This window comes from Sceloporus undulatus, chromosome 4, assembly GCF_019175285.1.
Source record: "Sceloporus undulatus isolate JIND9_A2432 ecotype Alabama chromosome 4, SceUnd_v1.1, whole genome shotgun sequence".
Taxonomy (NCBI): Eukaryota; Metazoa; Chordata; class Lepidosauria; order Squamata; family Phrynosomatidae; genus Sceloporus; species Sceloporus undulatus.
In genome coordinates, this window is record NC_056525.1 from 94,865,253 (window position 1) to 94,888,399 (window position 23,147).

At 38.8% G+C, this 23,147-nt stretch overlaps 1 protein-coding gene across 5 annotated transcripts in view; it reads right to left on the reverse strand.

The window, feature by feature from the left end:
* ERICH3 (glutamate rich 3) overlaps positions 1 to 23,147 on the reverse strand; it is a 238,763-nt gene that overhangs the window by 61,264 nt on the left and 154,352 nt on the right. For 3 of the 5 annotated variants that reach the window (XM_042464006.1, XM_042464005.1, XM_042464001.1), the window contains exons 2-4: positions 4,522 to 4,647; positions 1,407 to 1,478; positions 970 to 1,092 (exon numbers count right to left, since the gene is read on the reverse strand). In XM_042464006.1, coding sequence (XP_042319940.1) covers positions 970 to 1,092; positions 1,407 to 1,478; positions 4,522 to 4,596 — 270 coding nt within the window. In that variant the 5' untranslated portion in view covers positions 4,597 to 4,647. Of the gene's footprint in view, positions 1 to 969; positions 1,093 to 1,406; positions 1,479 to 4,521; positions 4,648 to 10,524; positions 10,622 to 23,147 lie in introns of those variants that run through there. The other 2 variants (XM_042464003.1, XM_042464004.1) reach the window with 2 other exon arrangements.

The window sequence follows — 23,147 nt, forward strand, 5'->3', positions numbered from 1 at the left end:
CTAGAGAGGTGTTCTCTCAGGTAAAAAGAATAGTATTTGTTTATTTATTTGTGTTTTTTTCCTATTCATAGGGGTCCTTCACACCTACCTCAGCAAATATGGAGAGATCACTGTATTTATTTTATATGTCACCTTTCTCCCAAAATTGGACCCAAGCATCACAAAAGATGCTTGTAAGTAACAACAACAAAACAATATCATTTTAAAACACAATTAAAACACTACATTAATATGACAAGACAGGAAAGAGATCATTTCAGAGCAGAAAGCCATGTGCATCTATAAAATCCCCTTATGTGTGATTTAGATTGTTTGTTTGTTTCCAGATGAGTAAGTCAAGCTCCTGGATACAATAATTTATATTCATTAAACTATACAGAAAAGGTACACAACTCAAAGACCAGATGTATGAATAAGTCTCACAATCAAATTCCTACTTGGCATCAAAAGTTCATAATGCTATTATGGTGCTTCAGAGAATGCTGGCATGAAGTGAGTGGAGTATATATACTGTCTGACCCTTGGTTGAGAGGAAGTGATTGACATGTTAATCTGTGTGTAAACAGACACCCTGAGACCTTGCCCTTCAACAACAGACCAACACATATATTAACATGTAGATCACATCCTCTCAACCAAAGGTCGCACAGTATATATAACCCACTCACTTTCATGCCAGCATTCTCTGCAAATGCCATCCACAGATGCTGGCAAAACGTCAGTAATAAACTCTTCCAGAACACAGTCACATAGCCCGAAAAACCCACAAAAAAAATATATATATGGATGCCGGCCATGAAAGCCTTCAACTTCAACAATGTTATTGATTAATAAAGAGGTGTTATCTTCTCCTAATCCTGCAAATTTGAGAGACTTCTCTTTGATTTCCATCCCAAGAGAGCCACAGCCCATGGTACTCTAATTAGGATGCTAAAGCTAAGAGAAAGCTGGCCTTCTAGTCCTCCTTACCAAATTTCCTGTTTCTCCTCTTTCACTTATTTTGCGACGAGCAAAGCGATTTCTTGGTGCAGTGGGCGGGTGTGGAGAAAGCAGATGATTTGTCTCTTCCGCTGCCTTTCTTGATCGTTCCACCTAGATGAACAGAGCAGTGAAATGCCTGAGAAATTTGTATTGTTAGGAAATGAAGACGTTTTCTTGAAACCTGCCATTTTCAGAAACTGGAGAACCAAGATTAACAGTTCTCGTGAGAAATTAGTAAATACGTTTTATTTTTGCATAAATGTGCCTCTGTTAGCCATATGAAAATAATATTGACAGAAAGCCACCAGATCTGCATTAATAGGCAAGCAGGAAGTGATGAAAGAAGAATTATCCATAACACTGGTCTTTATTTTCCTAAAACAGGCAGTCATATATATCCTCAAAACAAGTTTTCAATTTCCTACCTTGATTCTCTGAACACGTTCTCTCTTGGCAGAATTTTCAAGTTTTCTTTTTATCTCAACCTGGTGATGACGCTAGTAGGGTTTTAAGAAAGGATACAATACTGTCATTGGGAGTAATATGAGAGGAACATCTCAAAATTGCTTTTTGGATATTTTCCTGTCTGTGGTGGGCTTCTAAACATTCCTACATGAACCTAAGTGGGCAATTCAGTTGCTAATCCCCACAGAATGGTTGTTTGCAGTGCATTGTCCTACAGGATTAGAATATTCAGACCATTACTTCTAGATTCAGTTCACAATGACAAAAAAGGGAAACACAAGGAAAAATGTGTGGACTACCATCTCACATTCCTCAAGCCCATCCCACTTCCAGGATGGGAACCAAATACTACTAACTGCCCTGTGGATAGGGGAAAAACAGGAGGATGATTAAGAAAGAAACAGAGACTAGGTTAACTGGATTGCCCATCCATACACAGGGCTGGATACTACCAGCTACTGTGAGGGAAAGAATCTGATCAATCATTATGTCACTGATTATTGTCTTTGAAAAGAACTAATGCATGAGTTTTGCTTTTTCCTCTTATGTCATGCCTTTTAGATTGCAAGTATGTAGGCACTGATTTTCACGGAGGGAGTAAAGAACAGGACAGCTAGTTTGCTTCTTGTTTGCTATTCTGATGCCCAAGACAAGAATCCATGAATAAGTATTTCATGCGTTTCAGATGACCAGAGCTTAGGAATTTTCTTTTAACAAATTATTATAAAACCTTGAACTCAGCATAAATATTCAATAACTGAGATCCACCTATGTCCCGACAGTTCCTTTCCATCTTACCCCTCATATCATGTCTCTCATTCTGCGTCTCCAAAAAAAAAGGAGTTCTCCAACCCTATTTGATGATGCATAATACTATTTTTGAGGGAATAATGAGAGGAGTAAACCAGGAGGGTAGGCAAACAAATTAATGTTAACATTATTTGTTACATTAAGGTTTTTAATGACCTGCAGTATAGTGATAATTTTGATTCTGAGGAAAATCCTACTGTGATTATTGGGTCTTATTCTTTGGACAACAAACCAAAGAATACCGTATTTTTATTGGCAACCAGAAATTCTTAGGCACATGAGCTCTGAACCTTTATATAGTCAACAGCCAAGTTACAGCTCTCTCTTGCTTTCAGTTCAAATTCTGTGGCACCTTTCCTTTGCAGATGTGAACTTTGCCTCCCAACCTACAAGCCCAGTTTACTGTGTTGTTTTAGTCTTTGTAGTAGCATTGTTTGTGATGATGAGAGTACTTGAGGCTATAACATCATTTGTGAATGATGTTATAGCCTCAAGGAAAACAAAAACAAGCTGGCCTTCAGTCAAATCTACAGGACAGAGATGGACTTTTAGATCTCCGGGTATTTTCTGCTAAAAAAAATCAATTATAACAGTAGGGAGAGAAGAAAGAGGGGAAAACATCACTAGCAGCAAGCTGAACACAACCTGAGCTTGGTTCTATTCCAAAGGCCCTGTTTCCACCTTCTGCTTTTTGCTCTCCTATTTAGGAGAAACGATAGACTCTTCCTTCCCACTCCAACCTCTTTCCCACTTTCCCCAGCTACTCTTGCCCTGGTCTCTATGTCATAAGGGAACAGGTAAATTTATAGTGTACTCCAAACCAAGTAAAATGTTTCCTTTCTCATCAATCTTCTGTTGGTGGGAAATCGAATCAGTGAAAGTACGGGAGATGGAGAAAAGGAAAGGCAAGTCCACAACCAAATCTTCTTTGTGAATTCCATTGGAAAAATGGCCTGAGTAATCCATAAGGCCCCATCCAAGATTTTCAAGGATGTTTCTGCTGTTACAAGTTGTTCGGCTGGCAAGAGGGAAGGGATGATGGCAGCCCTCTGCTAAATAATCTCCATGTTTGTGTGTGACCAAGAAGTGTCTTCCTTAGGATTCCATAATTCTAAGTCAGTTGATCTCAACTGCTGCTTTGTGCTCTGAGTAAGAGAAGCAGCATGGATTTCCCAGCACACCAAGAACCAGAACAGTACAAAAACTTAATAGGACTTAGAAACGTAAAGTCTCTCATTTATGATCCTGGTCCTTGATAACAGTTGATGTTGTATAAGACACAACCATCAGCAATGGGTACAGCTGGTTGGCAGAAGAAAAGCAGAATGGGGCCTACCTCCAGCCATGTCTCCACCTTTTGTGTGCATGAGATAGTATCCATGCTTCCCTCTCCTTTCCTACTCCTTACATCTACACTCCTCTTTGTTCTTGCAGGTTTGCCATGACCTTTGGTATCCATGTGGGTAGAAAAGAGCATTTCTCTGATGGACTGTGACCAGTTCTTGAGTTCACTGATGGGACATGATCTCCAGCTGCCTTGCCTTCAGCAGATGACTCTGTGTGGAATCTAGTGGCAGTAGGGATCCTTACATTCTGAGATGCTACTGATTTATCAGTTCTGACCAATTACAGGTTACTTCTCTATCTTTTCTTCCACCTTTCTCTGTTAATTGGAGAAGGTATTGTTGGGTAAGTTGTTTTCTTATTGACAAACTAACTTGAGGCTATTTACCTGCTAACTCCAGTATTCTTTAAAATATATTCCAAGTTAATCTATCTAAAGATCACAGATCCTCACAATCACTAACCAAGATCGGCATTATCCCTTGGTTTAGACACTGAACAAGAGAGTCTGAATTAAACATTCAGTTCAATTCAGGATACTTTTAACAAAAAAGAGTCTTTGATAAATATATGTTCAGAGAATCTGGATTATAAAAAGGATGGACATTTTGACTTTTAACGTGCATTTATAGAGTGTTCTTACAATTTAATCTAGGCATTCTGTTAATCATTACTAACCAATGACTTCCAGATGATAGTATGACAAAAAGATTGGAGGAATGTGCAGATTAGTTATAACTAAGTGTTATAGACACCTGTAGCTACCATGTTATAGTAATGAGATCATGCTTCTTCCACAAAAGAAAAGTATATGCCTGCAAGATAATCCCATCACAGAAAATTATCTCAAAAATCCTTAGTAAAATCATGAACATTTTTTTCCTATACACTTTAGGAGAAGTAGCCATGCTGCAACCATACTTCCATGTCAAGGACTTTGTGAAATATTGCCTGAGCCAAACATTCTCGAATATACTTCTGATGATCTTTCCTCATGGCATTCAGCCGATACTCCTTCTCCGATATTATTCTTCCACTTCTTGAAATCTGCCGTGAGAATGGGAAATTTTAAGAACAAGGAGTGAGAAAACAGAGACATTATGAAACAACCACATTTTAGCTATAAAGTCCATTATATACCTGGAGCACAATATGGGCAAAGATTCTGCCATTTTCTTAAGTGTTATTGAAAGCTTCACATCTATATAAGAATCTCCACAAGACCTTGCAGCATATGCATCTGAGACACTAGATAAAGGTCCTTAAATTCAGAATAAAATTGATTTTAAATATTCTAACATGTGAATGTTTGTGTATACACATACATATTGGAAAAGTCACTTTTTGGGACTATAGCTACTGAAACTCCCAGATGGCATGGCCACTGACCATGCTGGCTAAAGGATCTAGGAGCTGTAGTTCTGTGATCTTACTTTTCAAATGGAGGTGAGTTTCCGTAGTAGTTTGTGACACAAGGATCAGCTTATCCCAATTGGAAATGGTGGGGCTATCCAGACCTGCCTGAAAGGCCAGTCTGTAGGTGGAGTCAGGGTGCAGCATCCTGATGATGCAGGCCCTAACTCCACCTCCAGGGTGCCATGATGGCATGTGCTGCTCCAGACAGTGCACGCCATCATGACACACCTCTGGTGCTTGTGTCCAGATGACGAAGTGCCAAAGGGACACCATACAGCCACAGTGCTGCAGCTATGGCACAGTCTGGAGGGCACAAAAAGGAGCCACTTTTTGCGGCTCCCTTTTGTGCCCTCCAGAGGCCGGATCAGGGCCACAGCATGAGGTTGCTGTGGCCCTGATCCAGCCAGGAAAGGGGCGATCTGTATAGCCCCTAAGATTCATTTATGTGAGGGCAATTTGAATTCCATCCATTGTGTTTATCTTTTAGAGGAGTTTTGCATGCAGCATTTTTCACTCTGGGTGAAGAGAGCTAGTTCAGTATAACATTTAGAATACTGACTTGGAAGATCAAGAAAACGGTCTTTATTGGCCATGAAATTCACTTAGATGACCTTGGAGCAATCATTCTCTCAATCTGATCTACCCCACAATTTTGCAGGTGGAGTGAGGAGACAATGGGAGGACAACTACGTTAGAGGAAATATTGTTTATAAAAGTAACTAAAAATAGCAGTGACAAAATGAAACACATATTCAGGGCCACTGCTGTGTATGTTTTCCCACTTGTCTGCTTAAAATCCAGAGATGTTGAGAACCCATCCTTCTCCATTCCCTACTCCTTGTATTTTAGGAGGGACATATGATAAAGATGTTAGGTATGCATCTAATTCCAAACCAAAGAGCCCATGCACTGAGGTCATCCTCAGAGACTTTCCTTTGGATGTTCTGTCTGAGCTCGGATTCACAACCATCAGGAAATGAGCCATCTTACCCATGGAATCCTTTCTGTGAAATTCATTTCCTAGTAAGGGTCCCCTGGAACTTACATTGCTAACTTAGCAGTGTGCATTGTTAATACAGCTGCAGTAGCAGACAAAGAATATTTCATTTTCGCAGGCCCACCAATTTAATCCAATGGTTTTTTAATGGCTTTTCTTTCATTACTATATCCTCTTTTTATCATTGTATTTCTCTAATTAGCATGAACCATCCTGGGACTGTTTACACTCAAGGCAGCATGTACTCATTGAGAGTATATAAATATTTTTTTCTAATACAGATTGAGTACCCATTATCTGAAATGCTTGAGATCAAAAGAGTTTCCGATTTCTGATATTTATTTATTTATTTATTTGGAATAGAGTGGTCCCTTACTATTTGTGAGGAGTTGGTTCCAGGATCCCCAGTGAATACCAAAAAACACAGATGCTCAAGTCAGTATTTATCATTTTAAGTTACCTGTCTTTCTAGATTTCCAGGTTAGGGATGTTCAACCTTTAACTGGTGCAGGTGTCCATACCCAAAGAATGAAGTGCTCCAAGATAAGCAGCTCTTGACAGCCAGAGTAAGTGCCTGAATTCATGTTACACTCACCACATGAGAATAACTATCTGGTGAGAGCCATGTCTACTGAAAGGTCTTAAGGCTCCAGTAGGAAGATAAAGATGGAGATTTTTTGAAAAATTAAATGAAAGTGAAAGAAAAGCCATAGACTATCTTTCTCTGCCCCCTGCTGTTCATTCCTTATCATTCTCTTTAATGGGTAATTTCCCACTCTTCATGTCTTCTTAATGCATACAGAAAATGAATCACTGAGAAAAAGTGATATCCCAGGGGCAAGGAAATCAAACAAACCTCACTGTTCTATGCATGTGCATAATTTCTAATCACTGAAGCTCCCTCTCCCTGTTTGTTTACAGGAGGGTCAGAAATCATGTTGTTCTTCAGAGATTGTTGGTATGCAGCTCTGAGCATTCCTCACCATTGGCTATGCTACCTAGGGCTGCTGAAACTGGCAGTTCAACAACATCTGGAGAGCAATGTGATTCTCACTCCAGATGTACAGAGTGTCCATGTATGCATTGCCCCCACTAAGCCATAGACTAGACTATGTTTACACAGGCTTATTAATATGCATTGATACAACTGAAAAAGTTGTTGTTGTTGGCCATCAACTCATCTTCAACCTATGGTGACCCTATGAATGAGAGACATTCAAGAGTTCTGGCTATCAACAGTCCTGCTCAACCCTTGCTAACCCAGGCCTGTGGCATGTGTAACATGATTACAGTAATTAGAAACCTTTACTATGATTTAAATAGAAATACAACACATTTCATCATATGAAGGAAAGGGTGATCAGATCTCTAGTGTGTCTATTCAGTCTGCTATCTAGCAATTGATGGACAACTCTTGAGGACCAACTGTAAGACTCCTTAGCTCCTTTCTTATAGTTTTCTGTCTTTAAACCAAATGTGGGGGCTGATAGGCCTTTAAAAAAGGTCTGTCTTCTAAGAACCCTTCAAACCCTCATGTTTATCTAGGCAATAGAGCCAAAATATAGATAAGTTCATGCGTATGCCCAAAATGCTACCCTATATCACACCAGGTGAATGTCCCTTTCCAAATGCAGTCTTTCATGCTGTATTTGGAATGTCCCTCAAACTTCAAGCATGTCTTTTAGGTGTAAGTCGGTAGTTAGGAGACTTTCCGAATCCCCAGTAGACATCAAAATTTTCTCATCCTAGAGACTCATTTTGGCTTCCTTTAAAAAAACCCACTAATTTCTTAAAAGTTTTGAAGGACAGCTTTCCAATAATCAAGTGGAAACATGCATATACATGCCAGATTTATGAGATCACTTAAGAACCAATTATATCTGGAAAGGTATGTAACAAAAACATATTTATAAGTAGCATAATGACAACCATACTGTTTGGTTCATAGGTAGCTATGATATAGCCACACTAAAGTCAAAGCTCACTGCCGAGATAGTACAGTACACACATGTAATCCTCATTAATCTATGTCATCAAAAGGTCTACAGTAGCATTAAAATGGGTTGCTGCTGTATTATTGATAGTGAGTCATGTTTATTAAGATGGAGCAAAGCTCCAGGTTCCTTTGATACTTCTTCATCAGTCATTTCTAGCATTAGACACCTTGAGCTTGGAACATTTTTATTTGGTTTAAAATATCACTTGAAAATGCTAAGTGCCTCATTAGGTGGCATGAAACTCTTGTAATAGCTTTTATTTAAATGTCTTGTTGCCAAGGAGTCCATTCTTTCATATTGCCAGGATTACCCAGCAGATTCTCATGTATCTGTCATTTTTACTTTCTGAATGTTTCACCAGTAGACCAAATCAACAGCTCAGTATTAATCCATGAGAAGATGGCTTTGCTTCTGGACAACGGTAGTCTGCTCCCTACTGGGCAAGAAAACTTGTGCTGATTCTTTTCCACAGTACAGTCAGCCCTTCTTATACATGGATTCAAGTATCCACAGTTTCAAAATGTTCCCAAAAAGTATAAATTTCAAATCTCAAACCTTGATTTTCCATTTTTTATAAGGGACACCATTTTGCTGTGTCATTATATTTAATGGGACTTGAGCATCTACGGATTTTGTTATTCACGGGGGATCTTGGAACCAAACCCCAACGTATAATGAGGATCCACTGTATTTTTGCCTAAGAATAAGTCTAATAAATTTCTAATATTGTACACAATATTATTTGTGTTAACCTTTCATGTCTCATGTGACATGACTGTTATGGTAGCCACTGTCAGCTAAATATCTAAATTTTATATTTCATTTTTGCTTCCAGTTATGCCAAATTATCATAAAAGAGAACATTCACCATTTATTTTATTTAAAGTAACTAATGCTAACTGAGTAAGTAAGTACCTATGGTTAAGTACCATTCGGGCTGTTCAGCAAGGTGCAGAAAACACCACAGGAGCCATTATGTTTCTTCTCTTTGACTTCTTTACCAGCATGTATGAAATATGCAGTAGAATATTCCACCTATGTAAATAAAATTTTGGGGAACTGGGGATTACAACTGCATGCCCACTGGTGGATTCTGCTTATTTGCTTCTGGGGATTGTAGTGCGGGGCGGGGGGGATGATTTTTCCAAGCTTTGAACAAAATTAAACAGCCACACTGATCAAGTGGCTAGGGGTATTTACAGTGCAGAAATAATGTAGTTATTTAACTGTCATGGCTCCATCCTACAGAATCCTGAGATTTGTAGTTTGTTGTGAGACACCAGCACTCTTTGGTAGAAAAAGCAAAAGGCCCTGTAAAACTACAAATACCAGGATTGCAAAGGATGGAGCTGCAGCACTTTAAAAAGGTGCCAAATTGCGTTATTTTTACAGTGTAGATGCACCTGTTATCTTTTGCTTCCAAAATGTTTCCACAAATTCACAACTGGTTCATTATCCAATCCATACTAACACAGTCATGCTAATCATTATTTAAATTGCAGTTTTCCCCTTGATCTACTCACCCACGCTGCTCTGTTTTTGAGTAGACTGAGGATTGATTTGATGAGCCAAAGGAAACTATGTTTGGAGTCAAACATCTGCTTACAATCCTGGAGCAAAAAACTTTCCCACCACCACTAGAAAGATTACCCAGACAGACCAATCCTATGCATGGTTACTCAAGAAATAAGTCACACAAAATTCAATTGGGCACACCTTAGAAAGTGAGCAGAAGATTTTCAGCTTTGGGTATATTGCAGACTAGATTATGCTGTCAACACTAGATGCTGTCACAATGATTTAAGACAGCTGTGAAAAAAATGCATTGCCATACATTTTTAGTCATGCCATGGCATCAAGGCACATTTTTTGTTATGTAGCAAGCCTATTTTGAAGGACTTGGTAGGGAATAAAATGGTCCCAAAAGGCTTAGAGAAGAGGAGCAGGGAACAAAACAGAGCAGAGCAGTAGAACTGTCATTGTTCTACCAGCAGTCACAGTGTTGGATACAGGCTGGATGAATATGGGTTCAAATTCACAGTCAGCCAGCCCATAGGTAATTAACATCACAAGGATATGACATGCATATATATGGGGGACACATCTGTCCTAAGCCTCTTGGAGGAATATTTGAATAAACAGTTACTAACTAATGCTGCATAATCCTTCCCATGAAAACAAACATCATTCAATTCAGTGAGACTTATATTTGAGAAGAAGACTCCACTGAGTAGGATTGCACTACAGTGGACCCTTGTTATACGCTGGGGTTTGGTTCCAAGATCCCCCGTTGATAATAAAATCCGTGGGTGTGTCAAGTCCCATTAAATAAATGACATAGCAAATGGTGTTCCTTATAAAAAATGGAAAATCAAGGTTTGTATTTGAAATTATACCCTTTTTTTACATTTTCAAACCGTGGATGCTTGAATTCATGATAAAAAACTGTGTAAAGAAGGACCGACTGTAAAATGTAAAAATAACCCCATGAAACGAAAAGAAGTATTTGCATACCTACCAGCCCTGATCTCAGAAGGTGACGTCTATCCTAGTATTGCTGAAATAGCCGGCAAGGTGCTTATCAGTTAAGCTGTTGTAATTTGTAGCAAGGGATCTGAAACCAACAAAGTTGATTATCAGTCATTTATAACAATCCACAAAATTTGCACTTGAAAAATGCATGGAATCAGAAACTAAAATCAGATATTCAGATACTTCTTCCAGACTAGAGTGGCCATACACTGTGCTATTATGGATGTCACAGCATTGCCTACAGCAAGGCTTAACAGGCTGGGGCCCTCCAGATTTTGTTGGACTACAATTCCCAAAGGTCCCTTTCAAAACTTCATTAAAACCTGGAAGACTATACACACCGTGACCTATAACCTGGAAGTTTAGAAGCCACAACATGAAAACTGAAAAACCTTCAGTGACCACATCATGCGTAAAGAGTGTTTAAAAAGCATTCTGATCTAGCACTGATGTTTATGGTCATGCTAGAGTCAAGGGAAAATGAAGGGCTCCTCTTTCAGAACCAAGCAAGTCAATAAAGCTGTGCTACCATACCTTAATACCATGATAAGTGACACTATTGACTTCAATGTCATTTTCTTCTGCCTCTTACTATGCATTAGTCTGGTGTCTTGAAAGACCAGGCAAACAAAAAAGGTCCTCGGCAAGAAAGGAGGAATAAAACATTTCTCTCATGAAACGGTGACAAAGGCAGATACTTCCAGGAAGTTTATTCTGATTTCCATAATCCCCAGGTAGCCTACACCAGAATAAAATAAACTTTAAACAGACCATTTACTTTAACATGTTCTGCCTGGTGGATTAAACATTAGAGCATATAGCAACTGTTATGTTGCTTTCTTTGTCCTGTTGTTTACATTTGCATCGGAAATCACGAGAATTGCAGCAATTATATCAAGTACGATATGTAGTGCCTCCTGGTACTGGTGTGCTGCATTCATGGTGTTTGCGCAGTAGGGAGAAATTAAACTTAACCCAAATCTCAGAATCACTTCCTGTCAGTATTCGATGACCCAGATAACAAGTTAAAACACAACTAATCTTAGATATCAGAGGGATGGGAGCAACCCTAGATGCGGAGCCACTTAGACCTATGTTTCATATCAGTTGTGAACAGCTATCCTAGTAAAACATCAATTGAATTAGAACATGAAAAAGCCCTTCTCAGAAAGGCCAGCTATAGGATTGCAGTGATCAGGATAATGTTTCATGTCATCTTTAGACTCCCTTTTCTCGATTGGTTGCATGACTAAACCCAAAAGAAACAAAAACTATCAATACTCTCACTTCTGAACCTATGTCACCACATGCCCCGGACTCTGTATATGGCTGTACATAGGGTTGCCATAATTCTCTACTAAAACCTGGGACAAATGAGGACAAAATTTAGACCAAAATGTAGGACAATTGTAGGATAAAATTAAGCCCAAATGTAGACATTTAAGGTCCTCAATTTTCTTAAATGTCCTACATTTTGGGCTAAATTTATCCACAATTGTCCTACATTTTGACCCGGTTTGTGGTAGAGAATTATGGCAACCCTACTTGACAATCCAACATGCTTCCTCCTGAATATCCATGGATCAGCAGTTGGTGTGTCCAGACTGGATGAGTTAAAACAGTGTGGGGAGTATTCTTCAGCTCTAGAGAACGAGGCATATATAACTCCACTGGAGCCCTGAGTTGCTTTGCACCTTGGAAATCTCTGTGCTCCATTGTACATCAAATGTTTGTTGCCTATCCTATAGGTTTAGTCTTACTGAGATTCCCTTGTGTGTGCTACTGGACACCTTTCTTTCCTTTCACATTATGTTCAAAGAAAAGCCACTCTGCTGGCTCCATTATCCCATTTCATGCATTGCACACCTCCACTTTGCCTCCTACAAAAGAATAAACAGAGAGGGCTTATTAAACTCAGGCTTAAGGCAGAAGAAATAACATCAATAGGAAAAACAATGAACACACAGAAGAGAGCTTTACATTTATATGAATCAGAACTATCCATCTCCATTCCCATCCCCATACAATGTTTGTGTCATGGATAATATCCTCCAAGTTTAATAATCTGCCTTTCGGCAGTCTTGCACCATAGATCCTTTTGTTCTAGATGTAAGCAACAAGCTGCCTCAGTCCATTTCATGGCAACTGTATTCCTTCAAAAATAAAAATGAGTTCCCCTCAACCACCTCCCCAGTTCAAATACATACATTTAATTGGGCAATAACAGTTACATGAGGATACAGTTTTCCACCCTCTTGTTGCATGGGGTCCCTTTCATTCCAACACCACAAATTATTGAAAACCTAGACCAGGTTTCTCTTTCCAGGTGTTAACAGCCAACTATGGTACAGATATTATGTTTTCAACACCGGAAAGAACGCAAGTGAGCAACACTCCTCTTATGTTACCTGCACACAACCATAAATGTATTTATTTGCCACAGGCTTGCTATCAGCCAAATGAAAAGTGAATTAAACATCTTCATTATCAGGAAACACAAGAGATCCTTGCCGTCCAGAGTAAAGGCTCATCCATCCAGTAGTCTGGCCCTTACTGTGCCCAATCGTACCAATGCCTATAGGTAGCCCATTAGAGAGCATAAAGTCAATCATTTCTCACACTGTTGTCCCCCACAAATAAACTCAGATATGTGTCACCTATACTTCTTTAGGTAGAATACAACTATTCTGAGTAGCAGCCATCAGTAGTGTTCTCTCCATTGACATGTATAAGTTCCGTAAGCCTTCTGAGTGGGTGACCATTACCATATCTTGAGGGAGTAAATTTCATATCTCTTTAGTATATGTTGTGTCTTCCTGAATCCATCATTGTTAAACAGATAAACACCCCCCAGCTTTAGTATTAAGTGAGAGAAAAAATGTAAAGGCAAAACCATTTTCTCTGAGGTTTTCTATGGTTTTTGTGTAGACAGAAGACATCTTCTTTTTTTATGACAAACCCAGTGCTCTCAATCAAAAATAAAACAAAAGAACCATTTTTGGGGACAGTATAGGAAAATGTGGAAAACACAAGAAGGGTCTGCCAACCTCACATTGCGAGCACATTTCCTTATGAAAGTGATTGTGACCAATACTGTGCATTATCTAACATAGTTATATAGTCTTCATGCTGTCAAAGTACAAGAAGGGCAGAGAGCTCTTGTCACTACAGATGTGTGAAGAAAAAGTCTCCAAACATCTGAAATGACAATAGTTACCACCAGGAAAGCAACACTCGTTGAAATGATATTGGAGAGGTGATCAACATAGTTTTTACATATCACTTTGCACCCATGAAGCTATACTTGCATTCACTTGCACTCTATAACCACTGTGTATAACGGGGCAAAATGTGGTTCAATAGGACTTGCATGATCATGAACCATGTCAGCACTTGCTCTGTCACACAACCCCAATTCGGCAGGTCATTCAAAGACGTGTCAGAAATTATGAACAGTGATGAGTGAGGCCAAATCAATTACAAGAAGTGCCATTTACTGCTAACCTCGGCATCAATTGCAATGCTGAATAAACACCTGAACGACCTTCAAAGAATGTATCCTTTTAATGTATGAAATATTTATACTCTAGAACAAAGACTTTACCAAAAATCCTCTATAAAAAGAGGCAAAAAGTTTCACAGTAATGTACATGTAATTATAACAATAATCAGCTCAGACCCACTTTTAAAAAGTTTAGGCAAACCTCTTCACAGCCCATGTACTGTTTACAAGTATGTTTTAGTGGTCCAATTTTTTTGTTTTTAAGTTTTTGTATGCCTCCAGCCCACAAGGGCTCTTGAGGTGATGAACAAATAAAAACCAGACAAAACATTTAAACACATATAATACCCTTTATTAACACCCAAACATCTAAAAAATCAGTTTTGAAATAATCAAAACATCAATTTCAAACACTGAAGCCATGCGGAACAGCACTGTTTGGCGGTCAGATGTCCAAAAGACTGAGGTCAGCCTACTTTCCTTCGGTAGGGAGTTATACAGTTGATAAATTACTCCGCCCCAAAAAGCCCTGTATGTGTACCCACTAACCAAACTTCATGAGTTGTTGGGACACACAACAGGGCCCCCTTTGAATAATATAATAATAATAATATAATAAAATAAATAATAATATAAAAAATATAGTTATTTGTATCCTCCAATATCCCGCTTTTCCAAAACCTGATCAAGGCGGCGATACAAGAACTCAGATTTCTGGCAGGCTCATATGGAAGGCAGTGGTCTTTCAGATATCCTGGCTGCAAGACATTTAGGGCTTTTTAGGACAACACTAGCACCTTGAATTGAGCTTGGAAGCACATTGTAACCTTATTTGTAATAGTTACTATAATCTGCCAATAAGTCATAAATAATATCAGCTAATACAATTAGGGACTGTTCTTTCACTGGAAATATTGTCATCTTTTCAAAAATGCTAAAGCACAGAGTTGAGATTTCCTGGCTATCTTATCACCATAGAAAACTCTGTCTTTACTGGACAATTTGCCCTCACTTTATAAGGTATTCTGAGCATCTTTCAACTAAAGCTGTGAGGATCTTAGCCAGTATTTGGTCCATCTGTCTTTGGAGAGCTACTCAGCAAAAAAATGTTTAGCCAGATTTCTTTCTTTAGCATCCAGCATTCTTTTCCCAAACAAAACAGATACCTTGAAGGTTTTTGCCTCAATGAACAAGAGCCCAACTTCTAATTTTAACAAAGAGGAACCAACTCGTGGAGGAAATACTAAGAGTTCAGCCTACAATCCATTTCAAATGGTTTGGGAAGTGTCTCCAACCCTAAATTTCAAAGCAATACAGGAGCTGGATAAGTACATTAACTAGACTGCAGTAGGAATCAATTCACAAAACTACCAATTAATAAGAAGGCACAGCAGGTAGCATTTCATTTTCTAGTCAAATTGACAGCAGCCTGTCTGCTAGGAAGAACACAGGAGCTTCAGAAAGGTGTTTTTATAGAATCAAGACAAATTTCTCCAACCATCTATTTTGCTTTGAGGGATTTACTCCCCAAACATGAAAGTAGTTTTGATACAGGGGTTCTGCTAAGTGCAGTGGTTAACAGTGTCACCACCCTATCTCACCTCTGCTTGAATTCATAGCCTCTTATTACAGTCTGTAACGTGCAGTTCCAGCACAGAGTTTAACTCAAGAAAGTAAATGTGAACGTAAAAATATGACCATTACAAGTCAATACTCGTTATGCCAAAATATATAACAATAACAATCAATTGTGGCATTTTCACATTAAAAACCTGCCCACTTGACAAGAAACAAAGCAAGATCCAAATATATTACTTGCCTTTTAATGGTGTCACAGTACATTATGTTCTGTAGCTCTAGTTCAAATAATGTTATCCGTTGTAACAAAATTTTATGACGGTTTTCATTGATTTGAATTGGAAGTGAATGTAAACACACTGTCTATAAGTCTCTAACATTATTTTTTAGAAAACAAATCTTCACAGTTAATTGTTTATGGTCTAATTATGTTAGCAATGGTACACCAAAGAAACAATATGAAAGAATCCTATTTATTGATCAGTAGAGACAGTCACTGGGAGTTATATAAACTCAATTTTTTAACTGTACAATTGCAGTTTATTGCCTGTTTTACACTAAAACTATAATGAGAAGAAACCATAATGGAAGTACTTTATCAGGTTTAATAGCTTCAACCAATCTTGCATTATTTCCAACTGGTGATAAAGGGGGAAAAAGCCAACATATTCTACTTTGTAAACAAAATAAGTTTACATTAAAAGGAAAACGAATGTTATTTTTATTTATAATCACCCATGAAAAGTGTGCTTATATATTACTTGCCTGAATTCATATGAGGTAATATCTTTCTTGATAAGATAGTAAACATTAAAAAAGAAGAGATACAGTAGTAATGGAAGACTTCAACTACCCTGATATCTGTTGTAAGTTAAATTCTGTCAGCACTATAAGGTCCAACCAAGTCCCCACTTGCCTTATGAATAAATTCTTTTTTCTTTTCTTTTCTTAGAAAGTGGAAAAAATTACAAAGGGATAGGTTATCCTCGATTTGAGCCTTACTAAAAGGGAAGAACTGTCAACAAAATGAAAGTACTGTAGTAGGAAAGTTTGAGTAGAAATGACCGTGGCTGCACTATAGAAATAATGCAGTTTGACATCACTTTAACCGTCATGACTCCATTCTATGGAATCCTGGTATTTGTAGTTTGCTGTAGCACACAAGCTCTCTGACAGAGAAGGCTAAATATCTCACAAAACTACAAATCCCAGAATTCCATACCATTGAGCCATGACAGTTAAAGCAGTGTCAAACTATATTAATTATCCAATGTAGACGCAGCCCATGTCTTCTACAAGGAAAAGTGAAAGCTGAATGTACTCACTGTGGACTTTCAAAAAGCTGATTTCAACAAACATAAGCAAAACTTGGATGAGATCCCATGGTCAGAAGTACTCAAAGGCAAAAGAGTTTATGGTGGGTAGCAGTTTCTTAAAGGTGGCATATATGAGCCACAACTGCAAAAAAATTCCATCAAGAAAGAAGAGTGGGTAGTATCTATAGAAACTGGATTGGCTGAATAAAAAGATATGCTAAGATATATTGGATATGTTAAGATTTAAACAGTCCATGTACAAGTAATACATGGAGTAAGTCACCAATTAAGTGTATAAATGAGAAACCAGTATTTTGATGGAGCTCATAAAAGTTAGAGTTTATAATACACTCAGGCTTGCAAAAGGTGTGAAAAATAATGAAAAGTGGCCTTTTGGCTATGTCCAAAGCTAGACGATGAACAAGGAAGTGGTAGGTCTGCTGCATAGAGATGACAGAGAAATGCCAATGAGTGACAGAGAAGGTGAATCTATTCAACCATGGCTATGCCTCAGTCTTCTCCCAAAAGGAAAACAGTGTTTGACCTGGTCAAAACAGAATAAGAAATTCAGTGAACAGACTGTATCCCAACACAGTTAGAGAGGTCATCCAGGAACATGTAGTACTTCAGTTTAATTCATATCTCCACAGCCAGATGAACTGTTTCCAAGGGTGCTAAAGGAAATTACTGATGTTATCTCAGAAACTCCATCCATAATCTCTGCAAATTCTTGGAGAACAGGTGAGGTCCTTGTAGATCAGGAGCTGGCAAATGTTGTCCCAATCTTCAAGAATGGGTGGGAGGTGGACCTGGTTAACTACCAACAGATCAGATTGGTTTTGACACCAGGAAAGGTACTAAAGAGCCATACACAGTCACATGAACATACAGAATAGAATACTGCTCTTCTTAAGAGCCATCATGGGTGCTGATGTGCACAACCCCCATCACAGTTGTCCATTTCCATGTCAAAACCAAACCACCCCAACTTTTATTCGGCTTCACGGGATACATACATCTTGATGGGTACTCCTCCTTTCTGCTCCAGTCACATTCACACTATGGAGTGATGGGCTTAATCTCACAGTAGGGACTCACACTGCAGCCAGCACCACCAACCAGGTGTTCTTTGGATGAAAGGACTAATTTCTATTGAACTGGAGACATACTGGAAGTAAGTTGCCTCAGGATCTGGTCCCAGAACCACAGTAAATTAACTCTGGATTACAGTTTATACACAGATAAATCATTCCAGAATCCAGCTCCAGAACTCCATTTAGGAAGGAAAACCCAGATGTATAAATATAGGATGGGTGACAACTAGCTTTACTGCAGTACATGTGAAAAAAAGAGACTTAGTAGATCACAAGCTAAATATGAGTCAACAATGTGATGAGAAGCAAAAATAGATGAAGAAATTCTAGTGTGCATTAACAGAAATATGGTGTCCAGACCAAGGGAAATAACTCTAATCCAGTTAGCCTTCACCTGAAGTACCACATCCAGTTCAAGGAACCATACTGACATGTTAGAATGCATTCAGAGGCTCTGGAAAGGGTCTGAACACCCAGCTCTACTGGAAATAGTTGAGGGAATTTAACTTAAGGACCTCTGAGAGATGACATGGTAACCACCTTCAAAGATTTGAAAAACTGTCTCACATTTTCTCCTGCTCAAACCAGCAGGATCCAAACAAATGGATTAAAATTACACCCCAAAAAGGAGATTTATCTATTCTGTACGTTAGGAAGTTTTTAGACAGGGTTGGTTGGCCATTTGTCAAAGATGCTTTTACAGTTTCTTGCATTGATAGGAAATGAACTGGAGTCCCTCCCATCTCTATACTTCTATGATAAGAGACATATATTATTATCTGATTGGCATATACCAATTTGAATTAACCAGTTAATTTTTGGACTGCAGGCCTTTGTTTCTCCAAGCTGCTTGAACACTTCACAGAACAGCATGAAGCTGATCCACATCAACAAACACATATGAGAAACGTCTTCTAGAACTTTACCTTTTTCAAAGTGAGAACTTGCATTTCTGAATTTTTTCAGTTTAAATCATCATCAAAATAATAATCTTACTGCATGCAGAATACAAGTATGTAATAAACAAGTCCAATTAACTATTTTATCCCATAACTTGCTAATTTTCTACATGCAAGATATATATTTTTGTAGGGAAGCAGTTCAAGATGCAATTTCAGCTGTAGTCTGAAGTTGTCCAGACCTTATAAAGAAACTTGACAGATGTTATGTCTTTTTATTCCTTGACTTTTTGGTTTCCCTGCACCTTTTAATTAATTAAATAAGTAAGTATTACCTTATTTATTATTTATATTACCTTATTTCCAATAACTAGGAATTAAACCTCCAATCCAGAATAGGGAACCCAACAGCATGGCCATTAGAAAGAGACCATTGGAGGTGGAGTCCAAAAAATCTAGAGGCCCAAAGAGTCCAAAGGGTCCCAGTGGGTAAGGACAGCTTCAGTTTTGTCTAGATATCTGTCTATTTTGACAACTGGGAATCAGCCTTCCAAGTGTTGTTGAATGGCAACTCCCAGCATTTCGAATTATTTCCTATGCTGGCTAGAGTTGTATGAAGATGCAGTTAAACAGCAACTGAAGACTTCAAGATTCCCTCCCCATCCTACAAAATCTTATGGTTTGATGATGAACTTACACAAAATGAAATTTAGGCAAAAAAGAATTAGGAAATTGAAGGGTCAAAAATATTTCATTTGAAAAGTTGAGGCTAGTTGGGGATTCTGGTTTTCTATAAAAGGAACAATTTCAGAACATGTCATTTGCGTGACTTCCTCACAACTATTAACATAGTAGGAGCCCTGCCTTCAATCTGGACACCTTGTTTGAACATATTACCTAGTAACATAGCCATCTACAAGACATCCCACAGTGCAATAACCAGCTAGATACACAGAACTGAATACAGAGTGATCCTATACAAGTTGCCTTGGAAGCAAGGAAGCAAGTCTGTCGGAAGAAATCCGGAACATTACCAATCCTGACAGCTTTAAAAGGGCTGTCAAGACAGATCTCTTCCGACAGGCCTTCCCTGAATAATCCACCTGGTCTAACATGGAAATAGACTATCACAGAGAACACCCAGATTGCCCATCCCCTTGTCTCTGACTGGCTAGATGTTTGTTTAAATTGTTTTAATTGTTTTTGTTATTTTATTATAGGTATAGTTGGGAGAAGGGAATTGATGGACTGTATTCTAATATATGTGATATTTTATATTGTATTTTATCTGTTATTGTAAGTTGCCTCGATGCTGCGGAAGAGGCAGCATATAAATTTAAAAATTATTATTATTATTATTATTATTATTATTATTATTCAATGTGATTTTCTTCCTGCTAAATTCTAAATCCTCGATTGTTCTAGAATTGTAGTTACTTTCATGACAAAGCTCCCTTCCTTCATGTAACTCATGCTTCCCAAAAACTGTCTTGGGAAGTTTTCTGAGTCCTCCATCATCACTTTGGGAAGTATGGGTGGAAGGATTATCTGAAGAGGGGAGGACAAAATAGACTTCTTCAGTTGGCTCTCCTTTCCACTCGATTCTGTTGTTCTGCCTATGGAAGTCCAATGCTGGATGCTGCCCAAAATGTGCACAGGGCTGCAGCTTAACATTAGAATGCTATACAAGTCTAGCCAGAAACAAGTTCTGCTGATTTCAGTGAGTCTTACTACTAGCTAACCGACTGCATCCTCAATTAAATATTTCACTCTTATTAAAAATGATGGGACAAGTCAGTCATGACTTCAGTACCACTGGGGTGTTTTTTTGGGGGGTGGGAGGACATCGATTTGCAGAGGGAGCAGGACTTAACATCATGGTCCTTCCCGAGACAGAAAAGGCAGGAGGTGTGGGGATCCTGCACCGGCACTTTCCCCCCGCAAATGTCACATTTCTTGAATGGAGGAGACATCGCTAGCGAGGTCGACAGATCCAAAACGAATTCCAAAATCAAGGTCAACAGTCCAAGAGTCCAGTACACGGGGGAAGAAGAAACGCCAAAGTCCAAAAAACAGTCCGAGTCAAAAAACCAGTGATCCAAAAACGAGCTAAGATGAGCGAAGTTCCAAACAGCAGCCAAACTGGGGAAAAGAGCGGGAACCGGGGCTTTATAGGAGGGGGGCGGGGTTACCGCCAAAAAGTTTCTATATGTTGCAAAGTGTACTTTGCCCAGTGATTCTAGAAGTATCCGAACAGCACTGCGCAGGCGCAGTGAAACCCATTTGTATGATTCGCAGAGACCACGAAGAAGTAGTTATGGTTTGCGACCACAAAGCAATACTTTGCTCAAGATTCACCTCTTAAATACTCCTTGCACCTAGACCTACATGGGGGAGAATTTGCCCATAGGCCACAACTATTTCAGGCTTTCAGGGTATAACAGCACCAAAACAATGTTTGGCCCCCAAATGCTCCTTAGGAATGTGGATGTGATTTTGCCATGTACACTCTCTCTCTCTCACACACACACACTGAAAGAGTGCTATTTTAGATCAAGGAGATGTCTTTTTCAAATAGAAAGTGACATAACTGCTCAGAGAAGGTCCAAAAGATGGCAAAATTGACCCCATAACCACCATGGGACACTTGGAGGTCATCTTAACCACACATTTTAGAGATGGAAAACCATAGAAGCAGTCTTCTATGATCTCATGGGGGAGTCAATGCAGCCCCCTAACATCTACTTGTTGCCCCAAACTGTAGGAAAAGTCCATTAATAACTGAAAAGAGGTACACTTGGTGGACATAATTTATGTAAAACCCCAAGGACTCTGCTATCAACACTATTTCAACAATTTGATCAGTTTACCATAAAGAAATCTGAGCCAAAACATGATATATGATTGGTCTGCAATAAATACATAAATTCAGTGTGATTATCTTCACAAGACCATATGTTTTTAAAACATGAGTGGCTTCTTTATTGAAATGTATGTATCTATATAGCGGTTTCCTTAGCCCTGTGAGAATATTAGCAAATGAAAAACTAAACATGTTTTTGCAAAGTCTGTGAAATACAGACAGCAGTGAATGTATTACAGTTGTTGATTCCTTACCTTTTTTTCCTCACAGTTCTCCCAAAATTAATTAACAAGCCCAGAAACTGTCAATATTGAATATGAACATTTTAACATCAAGGAGATTGTTGCATTTCTAATGGAGGGAACTTTAATTACTTTTAAGTTTCCTGTCCTCTGCTTTTCCCTCTCCTTCCTTCCTTCCTTCCTTCCTTCCTTCAAAGTACTCAAGAGAAAGGAAAGCAGGTGTAAATGAGCTGAAGCAGGCCAAGCTCAGAGGTGCTTTGCTTACTTGCCCTTTTCATTTCTGGCAGCTCATTAAAGAAAGGAAAACCTCATCAGGGCAAAGGGATTTAGAGAAATACCAGGAGTTCTTGCATTTCTCTTGCATGAGGGACTTTGCTGGTTCAGTGGCAAGGGGTGCAAGATCTGTATTCAAACAGGCAACCTGCACAAGCAAGAAGATAACAACTAACTTTGTTTTGGACTCAGCCTTTTAATATTAACTTACTACTCCATGTACCCAGGCACTGGTATCATTCCAGAGGAATATGAATGAGCTACGCTGGTTCTCCTCTTGCTCAGATCCCTTTGCTGTCTGTAAATGATCTTTTCCTTTAACCCTCTTCCTTCAGTTGAGGTTTAGCTCCTGCAGCCTGCTGCAACCCTGGCTCCTTAGGCAATGAGGGTCTTCATGAGCGTAACTGTGACTTGATCTACTTCCTCAGATACATCTCACAAAGTAGATCAAGTCTACCAAAGCTTCTACTACAACATCTTTCTCACAGCTCATGCCTCTGAAGAAGCAGACTTAAGTCTATGAAAGCTCATGCTGCCAACTTCTTTCTTTCAGTTACTCTCAAAGGTGCTACAAGTCCCCTTTGCGTACTGATCGTCCAAACTAACATGGTTGAATGTTACTCAATGTGTCCATCGTGATATATGTGAATCTATATTTCATTTTCAACAGTTTGGTAATGGAGAGAAGGGGCCTACAAATAAAAAAAAAAAAAGATGGAGGGGAGTTGTAAATAAGTAAATGAAATACCAAAAGAAGAAGGAGGGAGAGAAGAGGAGGAAGAGGAGGAGAAGGAGGAAGAAGAAGAAGAGAAAATGAGGAGGAAGAGGAAGAGAGTAA